The sequence below is a fragment of the Salmo salar genome, chromosome ssa14, assembly GCF_905237065.1.
Source record: "Salmo salar chromosome ssa14, Ssal_v3.1, whole genome shotgun sequence".
Taxonomy (NCBI): Eukaryota; Metazoa; Chordata; class Actinopteri; order Salmoniformes; family Salmonidae; genus Salmo; species Salmo salar.
Genome location: NC_059455.1, coordinates 37,357,499 through 37,378,817, shown reverse-complemented (window position 1 = coordinate 37,378,817; position 21,319 = coordinate 37,357,499). Strand labels below are relative to the sequence as shown.

Genomic DNA, 21,319 nt, shown 5'->3' with positions numbered 1-21,319 from the left:
CAGCAGTCTTATGGATTGGGTGTAGAAACTGCTAAGAAGCCTTTTGGCCCTAGACTTGGTACTCCGGTAGCGCTTGCCGAATGTTACCTGTGTTCAATCTGTTACCCACTTTTCTGGGGGGTGAAAAACAGCTGCTAGGTTTTAGTCAATTGTGATATAATGGTACAATATGGCAATACTAGTACTGCTCTGAGTATACTGCATATCACAATTCAAAAGTAGCACCTGAAGCCCTAGATTTGCGCATGTCACCAGCCTACACTTGGCCATAGACACTGGTCTTTGGTCAGTTTTGCAATTTTCCCACTAATTAATAATTACAGGATTTGGGTGGATAAACTGATTCGAGATCTGCGGCTATGGGAAAACTCCCATCATCCCTATTTCCCGGTGGACTGCCACGTAACAACACAAGTGCTCAGCTGGCAGGCCGCCGTAGTAGAGTTGAAGCTAGCCAGTTAGCAATATTACCTGAGCAGAAAATATCAAGCATTAAATCCTAATTACGATATAAACCAGCCGTGTCATGGGGGGGTCGCAGAGTGTCGAGATACCGGGAGGAGGATCCGAAGGCTACCATGTTCTTCGGGTATGTGTTTGTTTTTCTTTTTGACGTCTGCAAAATAATGTTAGCATCCGTAAGAATGGTCCCACAGCAGGATCTAATTGTGGCCTCACCGACAGATAGAGGCCGGGGATCACATTCCGGCCTACATGCAGCTAATGCTAATATACATTGTTAACGCTATTTTCCCCAGCATTTGCTACAGTTGCATTGTGGAATTGTCCAAGTTAAATATTTGCATGTATCATTTTACATGCAGCTTTGAAAGGTATATGCGTGTTATTGGTTGCATGTATTGTTTGGTAAACAAGGTTAGCTGTCACAACAACCAGGCAGCTATGAATGGTGTTTAAATGAGCTAGCCAGCTCAATGTTAGTTAGCTGTCATAATGTCAACTTTTGTAGGTGCTGCCGCGTTGCTGACAGCATACTCAACATCAGTCATGTCTTTGATCTACACATGTCAGACCACCTGAATGTCTCGTTACTCCCTAAATGTATAGACCTCCATCTTCAATATGTTGATGTGACAAGAATCCATTTGATCTTGAGACAGACAGGTAGCCAACCTTTTGGTATTACAGGTTTAGCTTGTAATACCTATTTCATTCTAAGGCTACTGCTAAAAGTTCAAAGATGATGTGCAACGCCCTAACATTTGCCAAGAAGACAGGGCCTTGGCTGGATCTCATGTCACAGGCGGTAGTGTGAATACCCTGTAACTTCCATGGTCCTTGCTCCAGGTGCTCCCCTTCAATCACAAAATACAGTTGTTACAAGTCATATTTCCTCTCTCTTCTCCTCAGGTTCAGGAGAATTCTCCAGGACACCGTGCAGGACTGGAGCCTTTCTTTGACTTCATCGTCTCCATCAACAACGAAAGACTGGTAAGCAAAGACATGCTGTTGAATCGGTATGTTCAACACACACTAACTACATGCACATACACAAACCCCCACTGACAATGAGGATACTGTCTTGTACTGTATAGCTCTGATTGTCCATTCTACTTATTGTAATTCTATAATTTACCCTGTCTGTGTTTCAGAACAAGGACAATGACACTCTGAAGGACCTGTTGAAGGCCAGTGTGGAGAAGCCAGTTAGAATGCTGGTTTACTCCTCTAAGACCCTGGAGCTCAGGGAGTCCACCGTCACCCCAAGCAACCTCTGGGGTGGCCAGGGCCTGCTGGGTGTCTCCATACGCTTCTGTAGCTTCGAGGGAGCCAATGAGAACATCTGGCATGTGCTGGTGAGTAGCCAGTAGCAAATGGGTGTGCCAAATTTAGCTCGCCCCAGTGTACCGGGCAGGTGTAACTCTTGATATAAGGTGGGATTCCCGAGTGGCGCAGCAGTCTAAGGCACTGCATCTCAGTGCTAGAGGCGTCACTACAGACCCTGGTTCAATTCCAGGCTGTATCACAACTGTCCGTGATTGGGAGTCCCATGGGGTGGAGCCCAATTGGCCCCGCGTCGTTAGGGTTTGGCCGTCATTGTAAATACGAATTTGTTCTTAACTGACTTGCTTTGTTATATAAAATACAATTAACCAAGGGTCTCTCTCTTTCTCAGGAGGTGGAGCCTAACTCTCCGGCAGCCCTGGCTGGCTTGCGGCCCCACACTGATTACATCATAGGAGCCGACACCGTTATGAACGAGGTGCGCGCACACTGACACTACTATTCCATGCATTCTACACTAGGATTTAAGACTAGCCAATCAGCATTTGGGTACAAGTCATTGAAGTTGATCTCTATCTCCCTCCCTCCCACCTCTCTCCCTCCTCAGTCGGAGGACCTGTTTTCTCTGATTGAGACCCATGAGGGGAAGGGGTTGAAGCTATATGTCTATAACACAGACACAGACAACTGCAGAGAGGTGGTCATCACCCCCAACAGTTCCTGGGGAGGCGAGGGCAGGTAACCAACATACAATACACACGCTACACACTTCAGTCTGACAAGTGACATCACACTAATGCTATCTCCTGTTCCCCTGTTACAGTCTGGGATGTGGGATCGGATACGGTTACCTGCACAGAATTCCCACCCGGCCATTTGAAGAAGGGAAGAAGATTAGTTTTCCGGGTCACATTCCCAGTGGTGAGCCCATCAGCGCACTCAAGGACGGATTCACTGAGGTTAGTATTGACCCAGAACTCGACCAAAACAGAGCCCAGAATCAGAACAGCTATAACTACCTGGATGGTCAGTGGACACTGTCACTTTATGCTCTTTTGTCATCCTTCTACTAGGACATACACTGAGTGTACAAAATATTAAGAACTATTTCAATGACATAGACTGACCAGGTGAATCCAGGTGGAAGCTATGATCCCTTATTGATGTCACTTGTTAAATCCACTTAAATCAGTGTAGATGAAGGGGGGAGATGGGTTAAAGAAGGATTGCGTATGTGTGCCATTCAGAGGATGAATGGGCAAGACAAAACATGTAAGTGCCTTTGAAAGGGGTATGGTAGAGGATGCAAGGCACGCCAGTTTGTGTCAAGAACTGCAACGCTGCTGGATTTCACACAAACTTGACACAACTGTGGGAAGCATTGGAGTCAACATGGGCCAGCATCCCTGTAGAACGCTTTTGACACCTTGTAGAGTCCATGCCCTGACGAATTGAGGCTGTTCTGAGGGAACCCCCCCCCCCCCCCACACACACCTACTCTATCAAGGGTTTTCCTTTATTTTTACTATTTTCTACATTATAGAATAATAGTGAAGACATCAAACTATGAAATAACACATGGAATCATGTAGTAACCAAAAAAGTGTTAAAGAAATCAAAATATATTTTACGAGTTTCTTCAAAGTAGCGGCCCAGTGGTCTAAGGCACTGCAGACCGCTGGGCGCCCAAACGGTCGCTCCTTTGAAGAAACTCGTAAAATATATTTTTGATTTTTTTAACACATTTTTGGTTACATGATTCCATATGTGTTATTTCATAGTTTTGATGTCTTCACTATTATTCTACAATATAAAAAATAAAAATAAACCCTTGAATGAGTAGGTGTCCAAACTTTTGACTGGTACTGTATGTATGACTGTCCCTCCCAGTGCAGACAGGCGAGACCGAGAGGAAAGGATTTCATTAGAATTATGAATTACTTGTTTTAAATGCACTTGACCTTCCCTGTTCATCAGCCACCCCTCACATCTTTCTCTATTCCTCTCTCATCTATCTTTCTCTCTGCTTTTGCCTTATTTCTCCCTCCCACTCAGGTTCAGCTCTCTGCTGTAACCCCACCCCCTGCTGTGCCCTCTGTCCCCACGGGGTTAGAAGATTCGCTGTCCAGCCTGTCAATCAACTCGGCTCCACCCACCATTCCAAGTGAGCTTCAGACAGGTACTTAATCTCTCTTGCTCTCTCTCTCAACATAATATGGTATCAAAGTGTTAGGAAATGTCTGGAATGGAATGTGGCACCAGGGTTAGACCAATCATTTTTAATATGGGTTCAGATGGCCTCCCCAACCCCTTCAAACTCCCACTGGAAATGAATATTTGCAGTGGAAATGCTACAGGTGGTCTAAGAGGGTTGGGGAAACTTTATTTTTTTTCTCTTGAGGGTCACATCGGGATTTTGAAATGCAAAACGTAGGGTCGCACTTTTTTTATTTTTTTTTACGATTTTTCTTGGTCAATATCAATTTGCGGCCAGAAAACAGGCAGTTATTTGAAAATACACTGCTCAAAAAAATAAAGGGAACACTAAAATAACACATCCTAGATTTGAATGAATGAAATAATCTTATTAAATACTTTTTTCTTTACATAGTTGAATGTGCTGACAACAAAATCACACAAAAATAATCAATGGAAATCCAATTTATTAACCCATGGAGGTCTGGATTTGGAGTCACACTCAAAGTTAAAGTGGAAAACCACACTACAGGCTGATCCAACTTTGATGTAATGTCCGTAAAACAAGCCAAAATGAGGCTCAGTAGTGTGTGTGTGTGTGTGTGGCCTCCACGTGCCTGTATGACCTCCCTACAACGCCTGGGCATGCTCCTGATGAGGTGGCGGATGGTCTCCTGAGGGATCTCCTCCCAGACCTGGGCTAAAGCATCCGCCAACTCCTGGACAGTCTGTGGTGCAACGTGGCGTTGGTGGATGGAGCGAGACATGATGTCCCAGATGTGCTCAATTGGATTCAGGTCTGGGGAACGGGCGGGCCAGTCCAGGAACCCAGGGCCAACCGCACCAGCATATGGTCTCACAAGGGGTCTGAGGATCTCATCTCGGTACCTAATGGCAGTCAGGCTACCTCTGGCGAGCACATGCGGCCCCCCAAAGAAATGCCCCCCCACACCATCACTGACCCACCGCCAAACCGGTCATGCTGGAGGATGTTGCAGGCAGCAGAACGTTCTCCATGGTGTCTCCAGACTCTGTCACGTCTGTCACGTGCTCAGTGTGAACCTGCTTTCATCTGTGAAGAGCATAGGGCGCCAGTGGCGAATTTGCCAATCTTGGTGTTCTCTGGCAAATGCCAAACGTCCTGCACGGTGTTGGGTTGTAAGCACAACCCCCACCTGTGGACGTCGGGCCCTCATATCACCCTCATGGAGTCTGTTTCTGACTGTTTGAGCAGACACATGCACATTTGTGGCCTGCTGGAGGTCATTTTGCAGGGCTCTGGCAGTGCTCCTCCTGCTCCTCCTTGCACAAAGGCGGAGGTAGCGGTCCTGCTGCTGGGTTGTTGCCCTCCTACGTCCTCCTCCACGTCTCCTGATGTACTGGCCTGTCTCCTGGTAGCGCCTCCATGCTCTGGACACTACGCTGACAGACACAGAAAACCTTCTTGCCACAGCTCGCATTGATGTGCCATCCTGGATGAGCTGCACTACCTGAGCCACTTGTGTGGGTTGTAGACTCCGTCTCATGCTACCACTAGATTGAAAGCACCGCCAGCATTCAAAAGTGACCAAAACATCAGCCAGGAAGCAATTTGGGGAGTTTCTCCCATTCTTCTCTGCAGATCCTCTCAAGCTCTGTCAGGTTGGATGGGAAGTGTTGTTGCACAACTATTTTCAGGTCTCTCCAGAGATTTTCGATCGTGTTCAAGTCCGGGCTGTGGCTGGGCCACTCGAGGACATTCAGAGATTTGTCCTGAAGCCACTCCTACGTCATCTTGGCTGTGTGCTTAGGGTCGTTGTCCTGTTGGAAGGTGAACCTTCGCCCCAGTCTGAGGTACTGAGCAACCTGGAGCAGGTTTTCATCAAGGAGCTCTCTGTACTTTGCTCCGTTGTACTTTGCTCCGTTCATCTTTCCCTCGATCCTGACTAATCCCAATCCCTGCTGTTGAAAAACATCCTCACTGCATGAAGCTGCCACCACCATGCTTCACCGTAGGGGAGGTGTCCTCCAGACATGACGCTTGGCATTCAGGCCAAAGAGTTCAATCTTGGTTTCATCAGACCAGAGAATCTTGTTTGTCATGGTCTGAGAGTCCTTTAGGTGTCTTTTGGCAAACTCCAAGCGGGCTGTCATGTGCCTTTTACTGAAGAGTGGCTTCCGTCTGGCAACTCTAACTTAAAGGGCTGATTGGAGGATTGCTGCAGAGATGGTTGTCCTTCTGGAAGGTTCTCCCATCTCCACAGAGGAACTCTGGAGCTCTATCAGAGTGACCATCGGGTTCTTGGTGACCTCCCTGACCAAGGCCTTTCTCCCCCGATTGCTCAGTTTGGCTGGACGGCCAGCTTTAGGAAGAGTCTTGGTGGTTCCAAACTTTTTCCATTTAAGAATGATGGAGGCCTCTGTTCTTGGGGACCTTCAATGCTACAGAAATGTTTTGGTACTCTTCCCCCAGATCTGTGCCTCAACACAATCCTGTCTCAGAGCTCTACAGACAATTCCTTCATCCTCATGGCTTGGTTTTTGCTCTGACATGCACTGTCAACTGTGGGACCTTATAGAGACAGGTGTGTGCCTTTCCTAATCATGTCCAATCAATTGAATTTACCACTGGTGGACTCCAATCAAGTTGTATCTCAAGGATGATCAATGGAAACAGGATGCACCTGAACTCAATTTCGAGTCTCATAGCAAAGGGTCTGAATACTTATGTAAATAAGGCATTTCTGTTTTTATTATTAATACATTTGCAATATCTCAACCTGTTTATGCTTTGTCATTATGGGCTATTATGTGTAGATAAGGGAAAATAATAAGGCTTTAACGTAACAAAGTGGAAAAAGTCAAGGGGTCTGAATACTTTCTGAATGCACTGTAGGTCCTTTATAATTTATTAAGTTCTATTTAGTTTTAAATGTTAGTGGGGCCTGGAGTATTTAAAAATATATATATTTTTTACCCAAAATAATTACTTATTTATGACATTTTCTACTCAAACTTCCTGCTGGCGCCTGCGGGATGTAGTTTGCCCACCCCTGGTCTAAAAGGTCCTCTCTCTCCGATACAACTGTGTGCTAACTGCTCATACTCTCACTCTTTCTTTTCCAGGTCTCCCCACCGTTCCCCTGCTGCCCACCTCCCTTAGCCCCCTAAACCCAGCCTCCACGACCTTCAACCCCGCCACCACGCTACCAGGTCAGTACACGCCTCTTCAGAAATATATTTCCAGATCAAATTGAGATGATCTAATCTTACACACAATACCTTTTTCTACATTATTAAGTATGTTTATTTGTGTGCAATTGTAGGTCTGTTGCCTCTCCCGGGCGGCCTGCCCCCATTCCCAAACCTCCCCAACCTCAACCTTACCGCACTACCAGACCTCAGCGCTGTATCGCTAGCAGGTATTAGCGGGCTACTGCCACCTGGAACAGCAGGTTTATACAGCTAATGCTAACAGTGGGTTTCCAGCCCCAGGCATTAATGTATTATGTGATTATTCCTGTGTTCAACTACAGATCTCTCTCTTCTCTCTCACCTGCCCCTTCCTCCCCCCTCCATTTCAGGATTCCCTCCACTCGCACCCTTCCCTCCTCTGAACCTGCCCGGTCTAGCCCCCCTCCCCCCCCTGCCTGCCATGCTGTCCCAGCTCCCCCTCCTGCCACAGGGGGTAACATCCCTTTCCCCTGTCGACGTCTCCTCCTTCACCCCACTCACCCTTTCCACAGTCACCCCCTCCCCAGAGCAGCAGACCTTCCCTGGCGCCACAGAACCAGCCGTCGCCTCGGAGACCATGGAATCAAAGGCTGCCACGGAGACATCGTCGTAACACAGGAAAAGTCTCATACCCAGAATCGAACCTGCCGGTTTCTCTCTGTCTCGTTCTTTCTCACTCTCTCTCTCTCTCTCTCTCTCATATTTATTTAGTCAGGAGGGACAGAATAATTTGCCACGGTGAGGCTGGTGCAGTCAGTTGGAAACATGGAGCAGAGGAATAAAGGATGGCTGAGTGGCAGGCAGGCAGGGCTACCCTGCTTGTTGTCTGACCCACACTGCCTTAGTTTCATTCAAAATTCCAATTCTCTTCAGTACCCTTAAGTAAACACAGACATCTATTAGCTAGATATTCCTTTATATCTAAATTGTTTTGTTAAATTGCTTTGATTGTTTCTGTTAAAGAATGAAATCTGCATTATTTTGCACCACATGTTTTGAAAAATATTAGGCATGTTTGTCCTGTAATCTTCTCTCCATGCACCTTTAGTTTATAACAGAACTCTATAGTCTACCCTTAAACGTTGTGTGAGGGTGGTAGTCACTAGATGGCCATGCCAGAGGGGACCGAAATGGGCAGGGATATCGTCAGAACTATGAACTATTTGTGGCTGGGCTAGGGTTTGTGGTAAATATCGTATTGGGGTTAGACGGCGCTGCCTGTGCCGTCCTCTGTCATGGTGGGTTGAAGAGGTAGGAAATCAAGGCGCAGTGAGGCTTTTCAACTACACGAGGGCGCTGTGTTACAACTTTATGAAAACAGCCTGTATACATACTCGAGCAATAAAGCCAATGGAATTTTAAAATACTTTTTTATTTGTGCGTGTTCTTCTATTATTTCAAAATATGCACTTTTGTTGCTTTCAAAAATGTATAGGTTGTCAATAAATTAGCCTACTTGTTTTAAGCTTTAACCTTGCATATTTCATTATCCTGCCTAGAATGACCAGACAGAGCAAGCGTATTACAATAATTATAGCCTAAAACCCTCACCGAGAAAGCATGAAGCTATCTGTACTATTGCGAACCAACCGAGCACCTGTGCGTTCCATTGGGTGTTACGTCGGCAAGGGTTAGTGAAAAAGCGCAACACATGGCTTACAGTAGAGTAGTACAATAACAAATCAACAGACATTTGTTATTGAGAGAACTGGGATATGAGTGGTCGCGAGCGCAGTAGAAACCGAACCTGGACGTTGGATTCGGACCTTGACTCGCGTGCGTCCCAGACAGGTATGAAAACATTGATTTGGAGCACACTCAGTCGTGGTGGGACTCGCACCGGTACCTAGGCTACCGCTTTGGAAATTATACATTTTAAAAAAATAAGAAAGCTTTGATTAGTTAACGTCACTAAAACCATGTCAAACTGGTAAAGTAGCCTACATTCGATATTGCTAGTCATTTTTTTTTTTAATAGGGACACCCGTGATGGGGACAATTTGTGTAAGCTATTTGTGTGTTGTCCCACACGTTTGCTGTGCTGAAATAACTGCCACAAAACCACTGAATAAAGGTAATAAAGTGATAGACATAGTTTTCTACTACTGTAGTATTTCTGCCTTCCTATACCAAGTGGGCAGTTCGGCAGGGGGTCTTGAGGAGGACAAGGAGGTCGCCTCGCAAGCTGTCCTGTTCTTCATCAACGGTTCGAGGAGAGGTGCAGTGCACCTGTGCTCGAGTATAGCCGAGATACTGCGCGAGAATCAACGGTGAGAACCATAGGCCTGTTGTATCAAACAAATTCCCACTGTCACATGCCTGATTCACACCAGTTTTCAGCTGCCTCCTCTATGAGAAAGTTAACCATTTACTGTTTCGGTTGAGTTTGTCTGACCTTTGCTTAACTCTGCTGTGTGTGTGTGTGTGCGCCTCCTCTCATATCTTAGTCTGCACAGGACCGTAGAGATCCAGAGGGTCCGAATAGAGGAGCTGATGTGCTCTCTGTCCACTGCTCCGGCTGCTCCCGTGGGTCTTTCAGATTCCAACAGATCCCAGACCAGCTCCACCTCTCCCTTCTCCTGCCTCCCCTCCATCTCTCTCGCTACCTCCTCCCCCTACCTCCTCTCTCCCCCAGCCAGTGTCTCACCCAGTGTGTCCTCCTTATACAGCTCTGGGAGGGGCAGCCTGTGCTCTAACACCACACCCCCTTGCCTCCCTCCTCTGGTCCCCCTTCACAACCTTACCCCTCAGAGGAGACAGGTATGTATGACACACTCTTTCTCACAAGTCAACACGTAAACGTAGACACACAAACAACCCCACCCTCTCTCTCTGTGTGTCAGGCAGCAGTTCTGCCCTCTGTGAAAGAGTATGAGAAGGAGGATCCAGGAGATGAGAGGAGAGGAGAGGAAGGCAGGAGAGGAGATGAGAGGGGGAAGAAGAGAGGGGGAGAACGGAGACAAGAAGACAACAGTCTTATTCTACCCTCTGTAGAAGAAGCTCTGGGATCACAACCCCTACCCATCATGCCTCACTCCTCCCATAGTGACAGCATAGCCAGAGAAAGAGGTGTCAATCGTTTTACATAATGAAGCAGTGCTTTGAATTGGAATGTCTTTTATTCATGGGAATTATGACCAAGGAGAATGTGAAGCTTCAGTCTGTCTTTGCTGTGTGCTCACCATGTCAGGACATTGTGTGTGTTTTGTGTCCCAGTCAGGAGGGAGAAGGGCAACCTGTCGTCTGAGCAGGGTGGACAGACATCGGACCGAAAACACATGCTGAAGGTTGGACCTCATTATCATACTTCACAATGGACACATGAGGATGTCACAGCCTTTATGATGAGCTGTTTTTGTGGTGGTTTGTTTTTGGTCATTGTTGTTGTTTGTGAGCAGAAAAGAGAGAAAGTCCTAAGGAGAAGTGCCTCTTGTGGACCTCTGAGGGGAGAGATGGAGGAGACAAAAGAGGAGGAGAGGTGGTGTCTGGCCCCAGACTGTCCTGACTCCTCGTCCACAGTCCAAGCAGCAGGAGGGCTGGACACCAGGGCATTAACCACCAGGTACACTTCTAGTCTGGCTTTAGTTTCTCTTCTGTTTATTATCGTATTGTACTGTATTAATGACTCATTTCACAATAATTGTGATTTTAAAGAACTTAACTGTGTGTGGTGCGTATGCCCGTTCGTGCATGTGCATATCAGGAGGAAGCACCGTCTGTGTGTGAATGACCGTGTAGTGCTGGAGAGAAGGACGAGAGGAGAGGAGAGGAGAAGAGGAGCTGTGCGGTTTATCGGACCACTGGAAAACACTGAGTCTAGAGACATCTATATCGGAGTGGAATTGGACACAGCCAGTGAGTTTGTGTGTGTGTGCGCGCGGTGTGTGTGTTTATGGTGTGACATCACCATGACAACTGTGACAGTAACACCAAAGATACTGGTAAATAAGGCCTGGATTCAATCAGATCGAGCATTAACCAGCATTGGTCGACATCCGCATAGCAGATGTTTTGGAGGTGTAACTGTGGTATGAGCTGACATATAGGTGAGCGGCTGCTCTTGTCTGTCACACATCACTCCCTTATTATCCCTACTGCGTTAGTTCAAAACAGTGCTAGAAAGTTTAGGATCTATCGATGTTAGAAATAATTAATCTCAAATATCAAACCATTGATGTTAGGCTAATGCATGTTTTCATGCACCCTAGACCCACTGCAATTTGCATACCGCCTCAATAGATCCACAGACGATGCAATCGCCATCGCACTGCACACTGCCCTTTCCCATCTGGACAAGAGGAATACCTATGTAAGAATGCTGTTCATTGACTGTAGCTCAGCATTCTACACCATAGTTCCCTCCAAGCTCATTATTAAGCTCGGGCCCTGGGTCTGAAGCCCGCCCTGTGCAACTGGGTCCTGGACTTCCTGACGGGTATGCAACAACACCTCCAGTAAATTATATCAATTAGCCTATCAGAAGCTCCTAAAGCCATGACATAATTTTCTGGAATTTTTCAAGCTGTTTAAAGGCACAGTCAACTTAGTGTATGTAAACTTCTGACCCACTGGAATTGCGATACAGTGAATTAGAAGTGAAATAATCTGTCTGTAAACAATTGTTGGAAATATTACTTGTGTCATGCACGAAGTACATGTCCTAACCGACTTGCCAAAACTATAGTTTGTTAACAAGAAATTTGTGGAGTGGTTGAAAAAGGAGTTTTAATGACTCCAACCTAAGTGTATGTAAACTTCCGACTTCAACTGTATATACATACACACACACACACACACTCCGACATCGTTCGTCCTATATTTCTTAATTACCTTTTATTTTTAGATTTGTGAGTATTGATGTGTATTGTTAGATACTACTGCACTGTTGGAGCTAGGAACACAAGCAATTCGTTACACTCGCAATAACATCTGCTAAATATGTTTATACGACCAATAGCATTTGATTTGATGTTCATTTGGATGGGGGGGATTTATCAGTCAAGTTGGAGTGATTGAACTTGTAATGAGGCTGCATGAACTTCTAATGCAGCTGTTTGGGATTTATCAGATTATAGCAGCAAGTGGTTTCGTGGCATTCCAACAGCAGTATCTGTGATAAGGTAACGCAACGAGCCGCTAGTGGGTTTGACAGCTCTAACGCAGTTCTACCACCACACACAGCCAAAACAACGCTATGTGGATGTAAAAATTGTAAATCTGATTGAACCTAGCCCTAACCCAAGATTGATCATTGGGGTTGTTTCCAATGGGAGCAAATTAAGCATAGTGGGCAGAACAAGCAAGGAGGTGGGCAGAGCCAAGCACGAGTGAGATCCTATTGGTGCATTTTAACATTAGGTGCATATTGGTGCATATTTCCATTAGGGAACGCCTACTCTGAAGTGTGGGTGTGCAATAACTAAATTCAACCTTGCACTCCTAAACAATGCAATTTTTTTAAACTTTGGCAAAGGGTCAAGTCTATAAAACTTTGCTCTCAGTTCATAACAGATTTTCGTTTTGTAAACAGAAAACTGTATTGAGATTGAATGTTTCAACGATGATAAAATTAGCACAATATCGGTCAAGTTTCATCTAGCTCCATCTCCTCCCACTTCCCGCCAATGGACTTCCTCTCATCACAATATTTGGTGGTGAGTGGGGGTTCTAAACAGATGCTTCAGATTTATACGCCTTGTGATGTGTCTGCGTTCCCCCTTTTGTCTGTGGTAGCACCCAGGGCTGGCTCTAGCCTTTTGTGGGCCCCCCACCACCACGCGGGCAAAACAAGTCAGTTCGTCAAATGTTCTGCCCTGCTAGAGCTGCCCCGGTCAACTATAAGTGCTGTTATTGTGAAGTGGAAACATCTAGGAGCAACAACGGCTCAGCCGCAAAGTATTAGGACACACAAGCTAACAGAACGGGACCGCAGAGTGCTGAAGTGTGTAAAGTGTCTGTTCTCGGCTGCAACACTCACTACCGAGTTACAAACTGCCTCTGGAAGCAACGTCAGCACCATCCTAAAATAGGTTTCCATGGCCGAGCAGCTGCACACACGCCTGAGATCACCATGCACAATGCCAAGCGTCGGCTGGAGTGGTGTAAAACTCACCGCCATTGGACTCGTTCACTGGAGTGATCAATCACGCTTCACCATCTGGCTGTCCGACGGACAAATCTGGGTTTGGCGGATGCCATGAGAACACTACCTGCCCCAATGCATAGTGAATGGCACTTGAGGAGATGGCTGCTGTTTTACGCTCCCCTAACCAATTGTGCTAATGTGTTTTTTTGCGTTGTTTGTAACTTATTTTGTACATTATGTTTCTGCCACTGTGTTTTGTGGCCGAAAAGAGCTTCTAGATATCAGGCCAGCGATTACTCACCCCGTACTGGAGGAATACGTTTTCTTTAACAAGTCGGACGCGAAGGATTTACTTAAGACGCCCGACAAGGCCCTCATGCCCATCATTCACAAGAGAAAGGGACTGAGAAATTGGGGACGAAGGTCTGGGTGTCTTGTAAGGATCCGACAGCGAGTGGGTAATCTCCCTTTAACATCGGTCTGATTAGCCAACGTACAATCAATGGATAATAAAATAGACTAACTACGATCACGTATATCCTACCAATAGGACATTAAAAAACTGTAATATCTTATGTTTCACCGAGTCGTGGCTGAACGACGACATGAATAACATACAGCTGGTGGGTTTTACGCTTTTTCAGCAGGATAGAACAGCGACCACTGGTAAGACGGTGATGGTGTATGTATATTAGTAAACAACAGCTGGTGCACAAAATATAAGGAAGTCTCGAGGTTTTGCTCACCTGAGGTAGAGTATCTCATGATAAGCTGTAGACGACACTATTTACCAAGAGAGTTTATCTATATTCTTCGTAGCTGTCTATTTACTACCACAACCCGATGCTTGCACTAAGACCGCACTCATTGAGGAAAACCGTTTTACCTAATTTCTACCGGCATGTTAAATGTGCAACCAGAGGGAAACCACTCTAGACCACCTATACTCCACACACAGAAACGCTTACAAAGACCTCCCTCGCCCTCCATTTGGCAAATCTGACCATAATTCTATCCTCCTGATTCCTGCTTACAAGCAAAAATGAAAGCAGGAAGCACCAGTGACTCGGTCAATAAAAAAGTGGTCAGATAAAGCAGATGCTAAGCTACAGAACTGTTTTGCTAGCACAGACTGGAATAAGTTCCGGGATTCTTCCAATGGCATTGAGGAGTACACATCAGTCACTGGCTTCATCAATAAGTGCATCGATGACGTCGTCCCCACAGTGACCGTACGTACATACCAGAAGCCATGGATTACAGGCAACATCCGCACTGAGCTAGAGGGTAAAGCTGTCGCTTTCAAGGAGCGTGACTCCAACCCAGAAGCTTATATGATATTCCGCTATGCCCTCCGACGAACCATCAAACGGGCAAAGCGTCAATACAGGACTAAAATTGAATCGTACTACACCGGCTCTGATGATCGTCGGATGTGGCAGGGCTTGCGAACTACTACAGACTACAAATAGAAGCACAGCCGCAAGCTGCCCGGTGACACAAGCCTGCCAGAAGAGCTAAATTACTTCTGTGTTTGCTTCGAAGCAAGTAACACTAAAACATGCATGAGAGAATCAGCTGTTCCGGACGACTGGGTGATCAGGCTCTCCACAGCCGATGTGAGTAAGACCTTTAAACAGGTCAACATTCATAAGGCCAGATGGATTACCAGGACGTGTACTCCGAGCATGCGCTAACCAACTGGCAAGTGTCTTCACTGACATTTTCAACCTGTCCCTGACTGAGTCTGTAATGCCAACATGTTTTAAGCAGACCACCATAGTGCCTGTGCCCAAGAACACTAAGGTAACCTGCCTAAATAACTACCGACCCATAGCACTCACGTCTGTAGCCATGAAGTGCTTTGAAAAGCTGGTCATGGCTCACATCAACACCATTATCCCAGAAAACCTAGACCCACCCAATTTGCATACAGACCCAACAGATCCACAGATGATGCAATCTCTATTGCACTCAACACTGCCCTTTCCCACCTGGACAAAAGGAACACCTATGTGAGAATGCTATTCATTGACTACAGCTCAGCGTTTAACACCATCGTGCCCTCAAAGCTCATCACATTGATCTGTACCGGTACCCCCTGTATATAGCCTCACAATTGTTTTACTGCTGCTGTTTAATTATTTGCTACTTTTATTTTCTACTTATTTTTCTTAAAGCTGCATTGTTGGTTAAGGGCTTGTAAGTAAGCATTTCACTATAAGGTCTACATGCTCAGCGCATGTGACAAATAAATAAAATGAATGGTGGAGTAATAATGGTCTGGGGGCTGTTTTTCATGGTTCGGACTAGGCCCCTTAGTTGCAGTGAAGGGAAATCTTAACGCTACAGCAAGCAATAACATTCTAGATGATTCTGTGGCAACAGTTCGGGAAGGCCCTTTCCTGTTTCAGCATGACAATGCCCATGTGCACAAAGTGAGGTCCATACAGAAATGGTTTGTCGATCGGTGTGGAAGAACTTAAGTGGCCTGCACAGAGCCCTGACCTCAACCCCATCGAACAGCTTTGGGATTAATTGGAACGCCGACTGGAAGCCAGGCCTAATCGCCCAACCTCACTAATGCTCTTGTGACTGAATGGAAGCAAGTCCCCGCAGCAATGTTCCAACATCTAGTGGAAAACCTTCCCAGAAGAGTGGAGGCTGTTATAGCAACAAAAGTGGAACCAACTCCATATTAATGCACATTATTTTGGAATGAGATGTTCGATGAGCAGGTGTCCACATGCTTTTGGTCATGTAGTGTATGAGTGACTAACAAATTCAATGGGGGTCCTTTGGAGTTCAGGGCCCCCGGGCACATGCCCTGCGTGCCTGGTCGGTATTCGGCTATGATTACAAGTTTAGATAGCTGGCTAGATTGGTAAATTAATCTAAAAATTGTTAGCTGACATGGCAAGTGAGTGACTTTGTGACTGACATAAGAGAAAGATTGCTGATGCACAAACACATATTGAACTTGCACCTTGTGTATTCTACTATTTTAACTCTCAACAGTATGTTGAGACCTCGACTGAGCTTCTAATTTTTTTAATAATACTTATACATTTATTAATTTGGGGGGCCCCCTAGCTGCCCGGGGCCCTAAGCAACCGCTTATGTTGCTTATTCCTGGAGCCAGCCCTGGTAACACCTGTTCCTATTCAACTTTAGGTGGAGAAAATGAAGGCAGTCTCCATGGTAACAGGTACTTCAGGTGTAAGCCCAACCATGGAACATTCACCACCATCACGGGGATCAGAAAGGTGAGCGTTCACCAAACACACACAGTATGTAGTTAATATGTACAGTGGGGGAAAAAAGTATTTGATCCCCTGCTGATTTTGTACGTTTGCCCACTTACAAAGTGATGATCAGTCTATAATTTTAATAGTAGGTTTATTTGAACAGTGAGAGACAGAACAACAAAAAAATCCATGTAAAAAATGTTATAAAATGATTTGCATTTTAATGAGGGAAATAAGTATTTGACCCCTCTGCAAAACATGACTTAGTACTTGGTGGCAAAACCCTTGTTGGCAATAAGAGGTCAGACGTTTCTTGTAGTTGGCCACCAGGTTTGCACACATCTCAGGAGGGATTTTGTCCCACTCCTCTTTGCAGCTCTTCTCCAAGTCATTAAGGTTTCGAGGCTGACGTTTGGAAACTCGAACCTTCAGCTCCCTCCACAGATTTTCTATGGGATTAAGGTCTGGAGACTGGCTAGGCCACTCCAGGACCTTAATGTGCTTCTTCTTGAGCCACTCCTTTGTTGCCTTGGGTCATTGTCATGCTGGAATACCCATCCACAACCCATTTTCAATGCCCTGGCTGAGGGAAGGAGGTTTTCACCCAAGATTTGACGGTACATGGCCCCGTCCATCGTCCCTTTGATGCGGTGAAGTTGTCCTGTCCCCTTAGCAGAAAAACACCCCCAAAGCATAATGTTTCCACCTCCATGTTTGACGGTGGAGATGGTGTTCTTGGGGTCATAGGCAGCATTCCTCCTCCTCCAAACACGGCGAGTTGATGTCAAAGAGCTCCATTTTGGTCTCATCTGACCACAACACTTTCACCAGTTGTCCTGAGTCATTCAGATGTTCATTGGCAGACTTCAGACGGGCCTGTATATGTATTCTTGAGCAGGGGGACCTTGCGGGCGCTGCAGGATTTCAGTCCTTCACGGCGTTGTGTTACCAATTGTTTTCTTGGTGACTATGGTCCCAGCTGCCTTGAGATCATTGACAAGATCCTTCCGTGTAGTTCTGGGCTGATTCCTCACCGTTCTCATGATCATTGCAACTCCACGAGGTGAGATCTTGCATGGAACCCCAGGCCGAGGGATATTGACAGTTCTTTTGTGTTTCTTCCATTTGCGAATAATCACACCAAATGTTGTCACCTTCGCACCAAGCTGCTTGGCGATGGTCTTGTAGCCCATTCCAGCCTTGTGTAGGTCTACAATCTTGTCCCTGACATCCTTGGAGAGCTCTTTGACCATGGTGGAGAGTTTGGAATCTGATTGATTGCTTCTGTGGACAGGTGTCTTTTTTACAGGTAACAAGCTGTGGTTAGCACTCCCTTTAAGAGTGTGCTCCTAATCTCAGCTCGTTACCTGTATAAAAGACACCTGGGAGCCAGAAATCTTTCTGATTGAGAGGGGTCAAATACTTATTTCCCTCATTAAAATGCAAATCAATTTATAACATTTTTGACATGCGTTTTTCTGGATATTTTTGTTATTCTGTCTCTCTGTTCAAATAAACCTACCATTAAAATTATAGACTGATCCTTTCTTTGTCAGTGGGCAAACGTACAAAATCAGCAGGGGATCAAATACTTTTTTCCCCCACCGTATGTAGTTAATTAGTTTTATGTATGTAGTTAGTCATTGATTCATTAATCAACTAATTAAACTACTAGCAGGCCTACATTAATAGTAAAAGTGATAGTAATAATGTAACTGTCACTACAGTAATAGTGATATTATGCAATATAATTTCTCCCCACTACAGCTCTCTCGATCATCCCACTCCAAGTCTAGAAGCTCCAAACCTCCAGAGGAGGGTGACTCTGGGCCGGGGAGCTCTGCAGTGGCAATGGGGAGGAGCAGCTGGAACGTTGTGAGTAGGAGCAGGAACGGGCTCAGAAGGACCTGGAACCAGATGGACATTAGAGCTCAGGTCCATTCAGAGCCAGGAGGACCCAGAGACAAGACTACAGTGGAGAACCCTGGACTGGACTGACATTATGCCATCACATACCCCTGGACTGGCCTGACACTCCTCTCCTAATCCCTCAATCCACAGCCTTACATTTTCTCCTTTCTCTCCTGACGAGTGTATACTCACTAGACAACATGCTGAAGAAGCCTTCTTCAATCTTCCAGCGTGTAACTATAGAGAGGACTTGTTTTAGTATGGGCAGCGCCATTGAGGACTTCAAATGGGTGGGATTTCTTATGGGTTAAGGAAGGATGACATAATTCCATCCAGGTCATCAGGAGGGATCAGCCAATGAATTAGACTTGTGAGGAAACATTCCATAACTCCAGGTGGCAGTAAATCTCCAACCTTGGATTTTTACCTGTTCAAACACACTCTAGGTGGCAGTATGCACCCTGTTTGCCATCTCGTAGAAGAAAGTTCAAAATGGAGATGCTCACAGACGCCATAATGGAACAGATAGAATGATATCCAAGTCTATGGTTGTAACTGACCTCCCAGCCTTTTGACAAATGGCATCTGTCTGCCATGCTTTCATCAGGTGTAACTATCCCCTACTGCATCTGACCGATCCAAGTCTTGGATCAGGAAAAACGTGTGTTGTCTGTGGGAGACATTATGCGCACAAACCAAAGGTGGCGACCTTGGTAGGGGAATCTTTATTGCATATGAATGACAGGACCTGACATTGCCTCCCATTCATTCTCGTATCTGTATGTATCAGACAGTGTTGAACTGCTGTGGCTCCTGCTTTATGGTCTGCCATAATGTTCACTCTGAAACACAAGTGTCTGTTTAACGCTCCACAGTCTTCCAATATAAACACTTTACATTCGGTACACTACCAATATGCTCTAATAACTCCTTATGACACCTGTTATGTCAGTGTTATGCAGGCCTTATGACAGACTTCAAGTAAAGTGTTAGTGAACAGAGAGCCTTCATCAAACTGCGCTTTTCCTTCATATATGTCATGAACAGTTTTATACAACTATATATATATGACACATGGTTTCCAGACTACTAATAAACATTGCTGTGATAAAACAGTTTGACGTTATTGGAACTCCTGCCATACAGAAGCATTATTCTTCTCACCACAGTGGAGTTTACACTTCAAAGGGCCCCTAAAGAGTAGGCTATACACTTCAGGGCCCTAGAGTGTTCCTGTTCGCACTATCTGTACCTGAGGTAGCTCATACAGATAGATCTTAACTAAAAGCCACATCTACAAAGCAGCAAAATAAAAATGCCTTTCGGAGCACAAATGAACAAGGATACATGAGAAACCAAGGGTCTGACTTGCTAAACCTTTGCATGTGCTCAACGTTTCACCTGTTATTTCCCATCTAGAATGTAAAACGTGAAGGTAGAATAGATGATAAAACAGTAAGGGAAGGGTACAATTTCAAAGCAAAGTGGGAAAGAAGAGAATTATGTTTCTAGGCGTTTTGTCTTTTATTTATTTGAGAAAACAGGTGCAAACGGGGCACTGCCTAGTGAGAGTTCAGTAAATTGAGTGTTTGACCCTCTGTACAGACAGATTGCAGATATGTCACTCCTACACATGAAATGTACATTGAATTTCCTCCAGATGATTTGAGTATTAAAACCTTAGTCTTTACAATAAAGCTGATCCTTATATGGTTTCATTGTGTTCTGCTAAACAAACTTCATTGCCTGAACAGGCCTAGCACACAGCACATTGTAGAGGGATGGATCCACGGAGGACCTAAACTGCCTAAAACCAACTTCTTTCACACAGCCAGATTATATTGATTCAAGATCTAAAAACGTGACTTTATGAGCTTCTGTCCGACAGTCTGGGACTGAAGCTTAGCCTTAGTCCAGGACTATTTCAAGAAGTCATGTCCATGAAACCAAATCATCTTGATTATAAGTGCAATTTAGTCCAAGGTTTACTGTGAGTCTGGCAAACCAACTGATATATTCTGGGGATTCAAGCCACATCCCAAATCGACCTCTAGCACCAACATAATGGTGTAGATCTGAACTGACTGCAGAGGTCTAAGCAATATGGAGAACATTCCACTTGGCCTATCCAGGCACAAGGTGGAGATAGGCATTAAACTATCCAATCCCTTCAGATCTACAGGAAGTGCCGTCTATTTAGGAATGGACTTCTGATGGGGATTCCAATAAACAACAAAACGTGTTGCTTTTTGTTTATGTTTACCTCTCCACCAATAAGAGCCCAGTTCATCACTAGCAAGGGGTGTGGCCTAGCCCCACTTAAGTCCCCATGGCAACAGACACAGCATGTCCAATGGCATGCACAAGGGGTAGAGCTTCTCTTCCTTCCTCTCTCTCTGTACACCTTCAAGATCAGAACACAGTGCAACGTTTCTGCAAAGCTACTTGGAAACATTAGCAAAGTGTCTCCACCTCCACTCTGTCTTTCTCTTTCCCCGTCTCACGTGTCACCCATTCTATTCAGCCAAACACATTCACGTCCCTTTCACAGTGGCTGGGGGATTCTGAATACCCAACACCACTCCATTTCCCATATTAGGATCAGTTCTGCTATAGGATTGGCTGGTGGGCCTGTCAGTCATGTCCATCAGCCAGTCAGTAGGAGGAGATTGAGGAGGAGGCGGGCTGAAGGGAGCCTGAGGAGTTGGTGCGTCTCATGTGAGGGAGGAGATACGTGTCAGTGCCCAGCTGGTGAACGTCGAAACGAGCCTCCTTACGGTAGGCCAGACAGCGCCGGATAAACGCCTGACAGGGAGAGATAGAGAAGGAAGATGGAGCGAGAGATGTTAATCTATAGAATATGGATCAGCTTCTCATGCTTTGTCTGTCCTAGTCACATTCAGACATGTCCTGACGAGTC

At 45.6% G+C, this 21,319-nt stretch overlaps 3 protein-coding genes across 6 annotated transcripts in view; 2 read left to right on the top strand and 1 right to left on the bottom strand.

The window, feature by feature from the left end:
* The first annotated feature begins 332 nt into the window (after positions 1 to 332).
* Positions 333 to 8,521, top strand: gorasp2 (golgi reassembly stacking protein 2). Its single transcript, XM_014140915.2, has 10 exons — positions 333 to 589; positions 1,372 to 1,452; positions 1,614 to 1,817; positions 2,138 to 2,224; positions 2,354 to 2,484; positions 2,570 to 2,705; positions 3,802 to 3,925; positions 7,048 to 7,134; positions 7,248 to 7,343; positions 7,506 to 8,521. The coding sequence occupies exons 1-10, from the start codon at positions 527 to 529 to the stop codon at positions 7,766 to 7,768; spliced, it is 1,272 nt and encodes a 423-aa protein (XP_013996390.1). The 5' UTR covers positions 333 to 526; the 3' UTR covers positions 7,769 to 8,521.
* Positions 8,522 to 8,641: 120 nt separating this feature from the next.
* LOC106569505 (uncharacterized) lies at positions 8,642 to 19,511 on the top strand. Of its 2 annotated transcripts, XM_045694322.1 has the most exons (9): positions 8,642 to 8,946; positions 9,290 to 9,425; positions 9,603 to 9,915; positions 9,999 to 10,224; positions 10,372 to 10,442; positions 10,554 to 10,717; positions 10,859 to 11,010; positions 16,415 to 16,506; positions 18,256 to 19,511. In XM_045694322.1, exons 1-9 carry the CDS (start codon positions 8,871 to 8,873, stop codon positions 18,484 to 18,486), a joined length of 1,461 nt encoding a protein of 486 aa, XP_045550278.1. In that variant the 5' UTR covers positions 8,642 to 8,870; the 3' UTR covers positions 18,487 to 19,511. The 2 variants fall into 2 exon arrangements, with proteins under 2 accessions (XP_045550278.1, XP_013996387.1); XM_014140912.2 differs by lacking the exon at positions 8,642 to 8,946 and having other exon boundaries at positions 8,960 to 9,425.
* LOC106569493 (serine/threonine-protein kinase tousled-like 1-B) overlaps positions 19,106 to 21,319 on the bottom strand; it is a 31,056-nt gene continuing 28,842 nt past the window's right edge. For all 3 annotated transcript variants that reach the window (XM_045694321.1, XM_045694320.1, XM_045694319.1), the window contains one exon: positions 19,106 to 21,204. In XM_045694321.1, the coding sequence (XP_045550277.1) occupies positions 21,055 to 21,204 (150 nt within the window). In that variant the 3' untranslated portion in view covers positions 19,106 to 21,054. The remainder of the gene's footprint in view (positions 21,205 to 21,319) is intronic.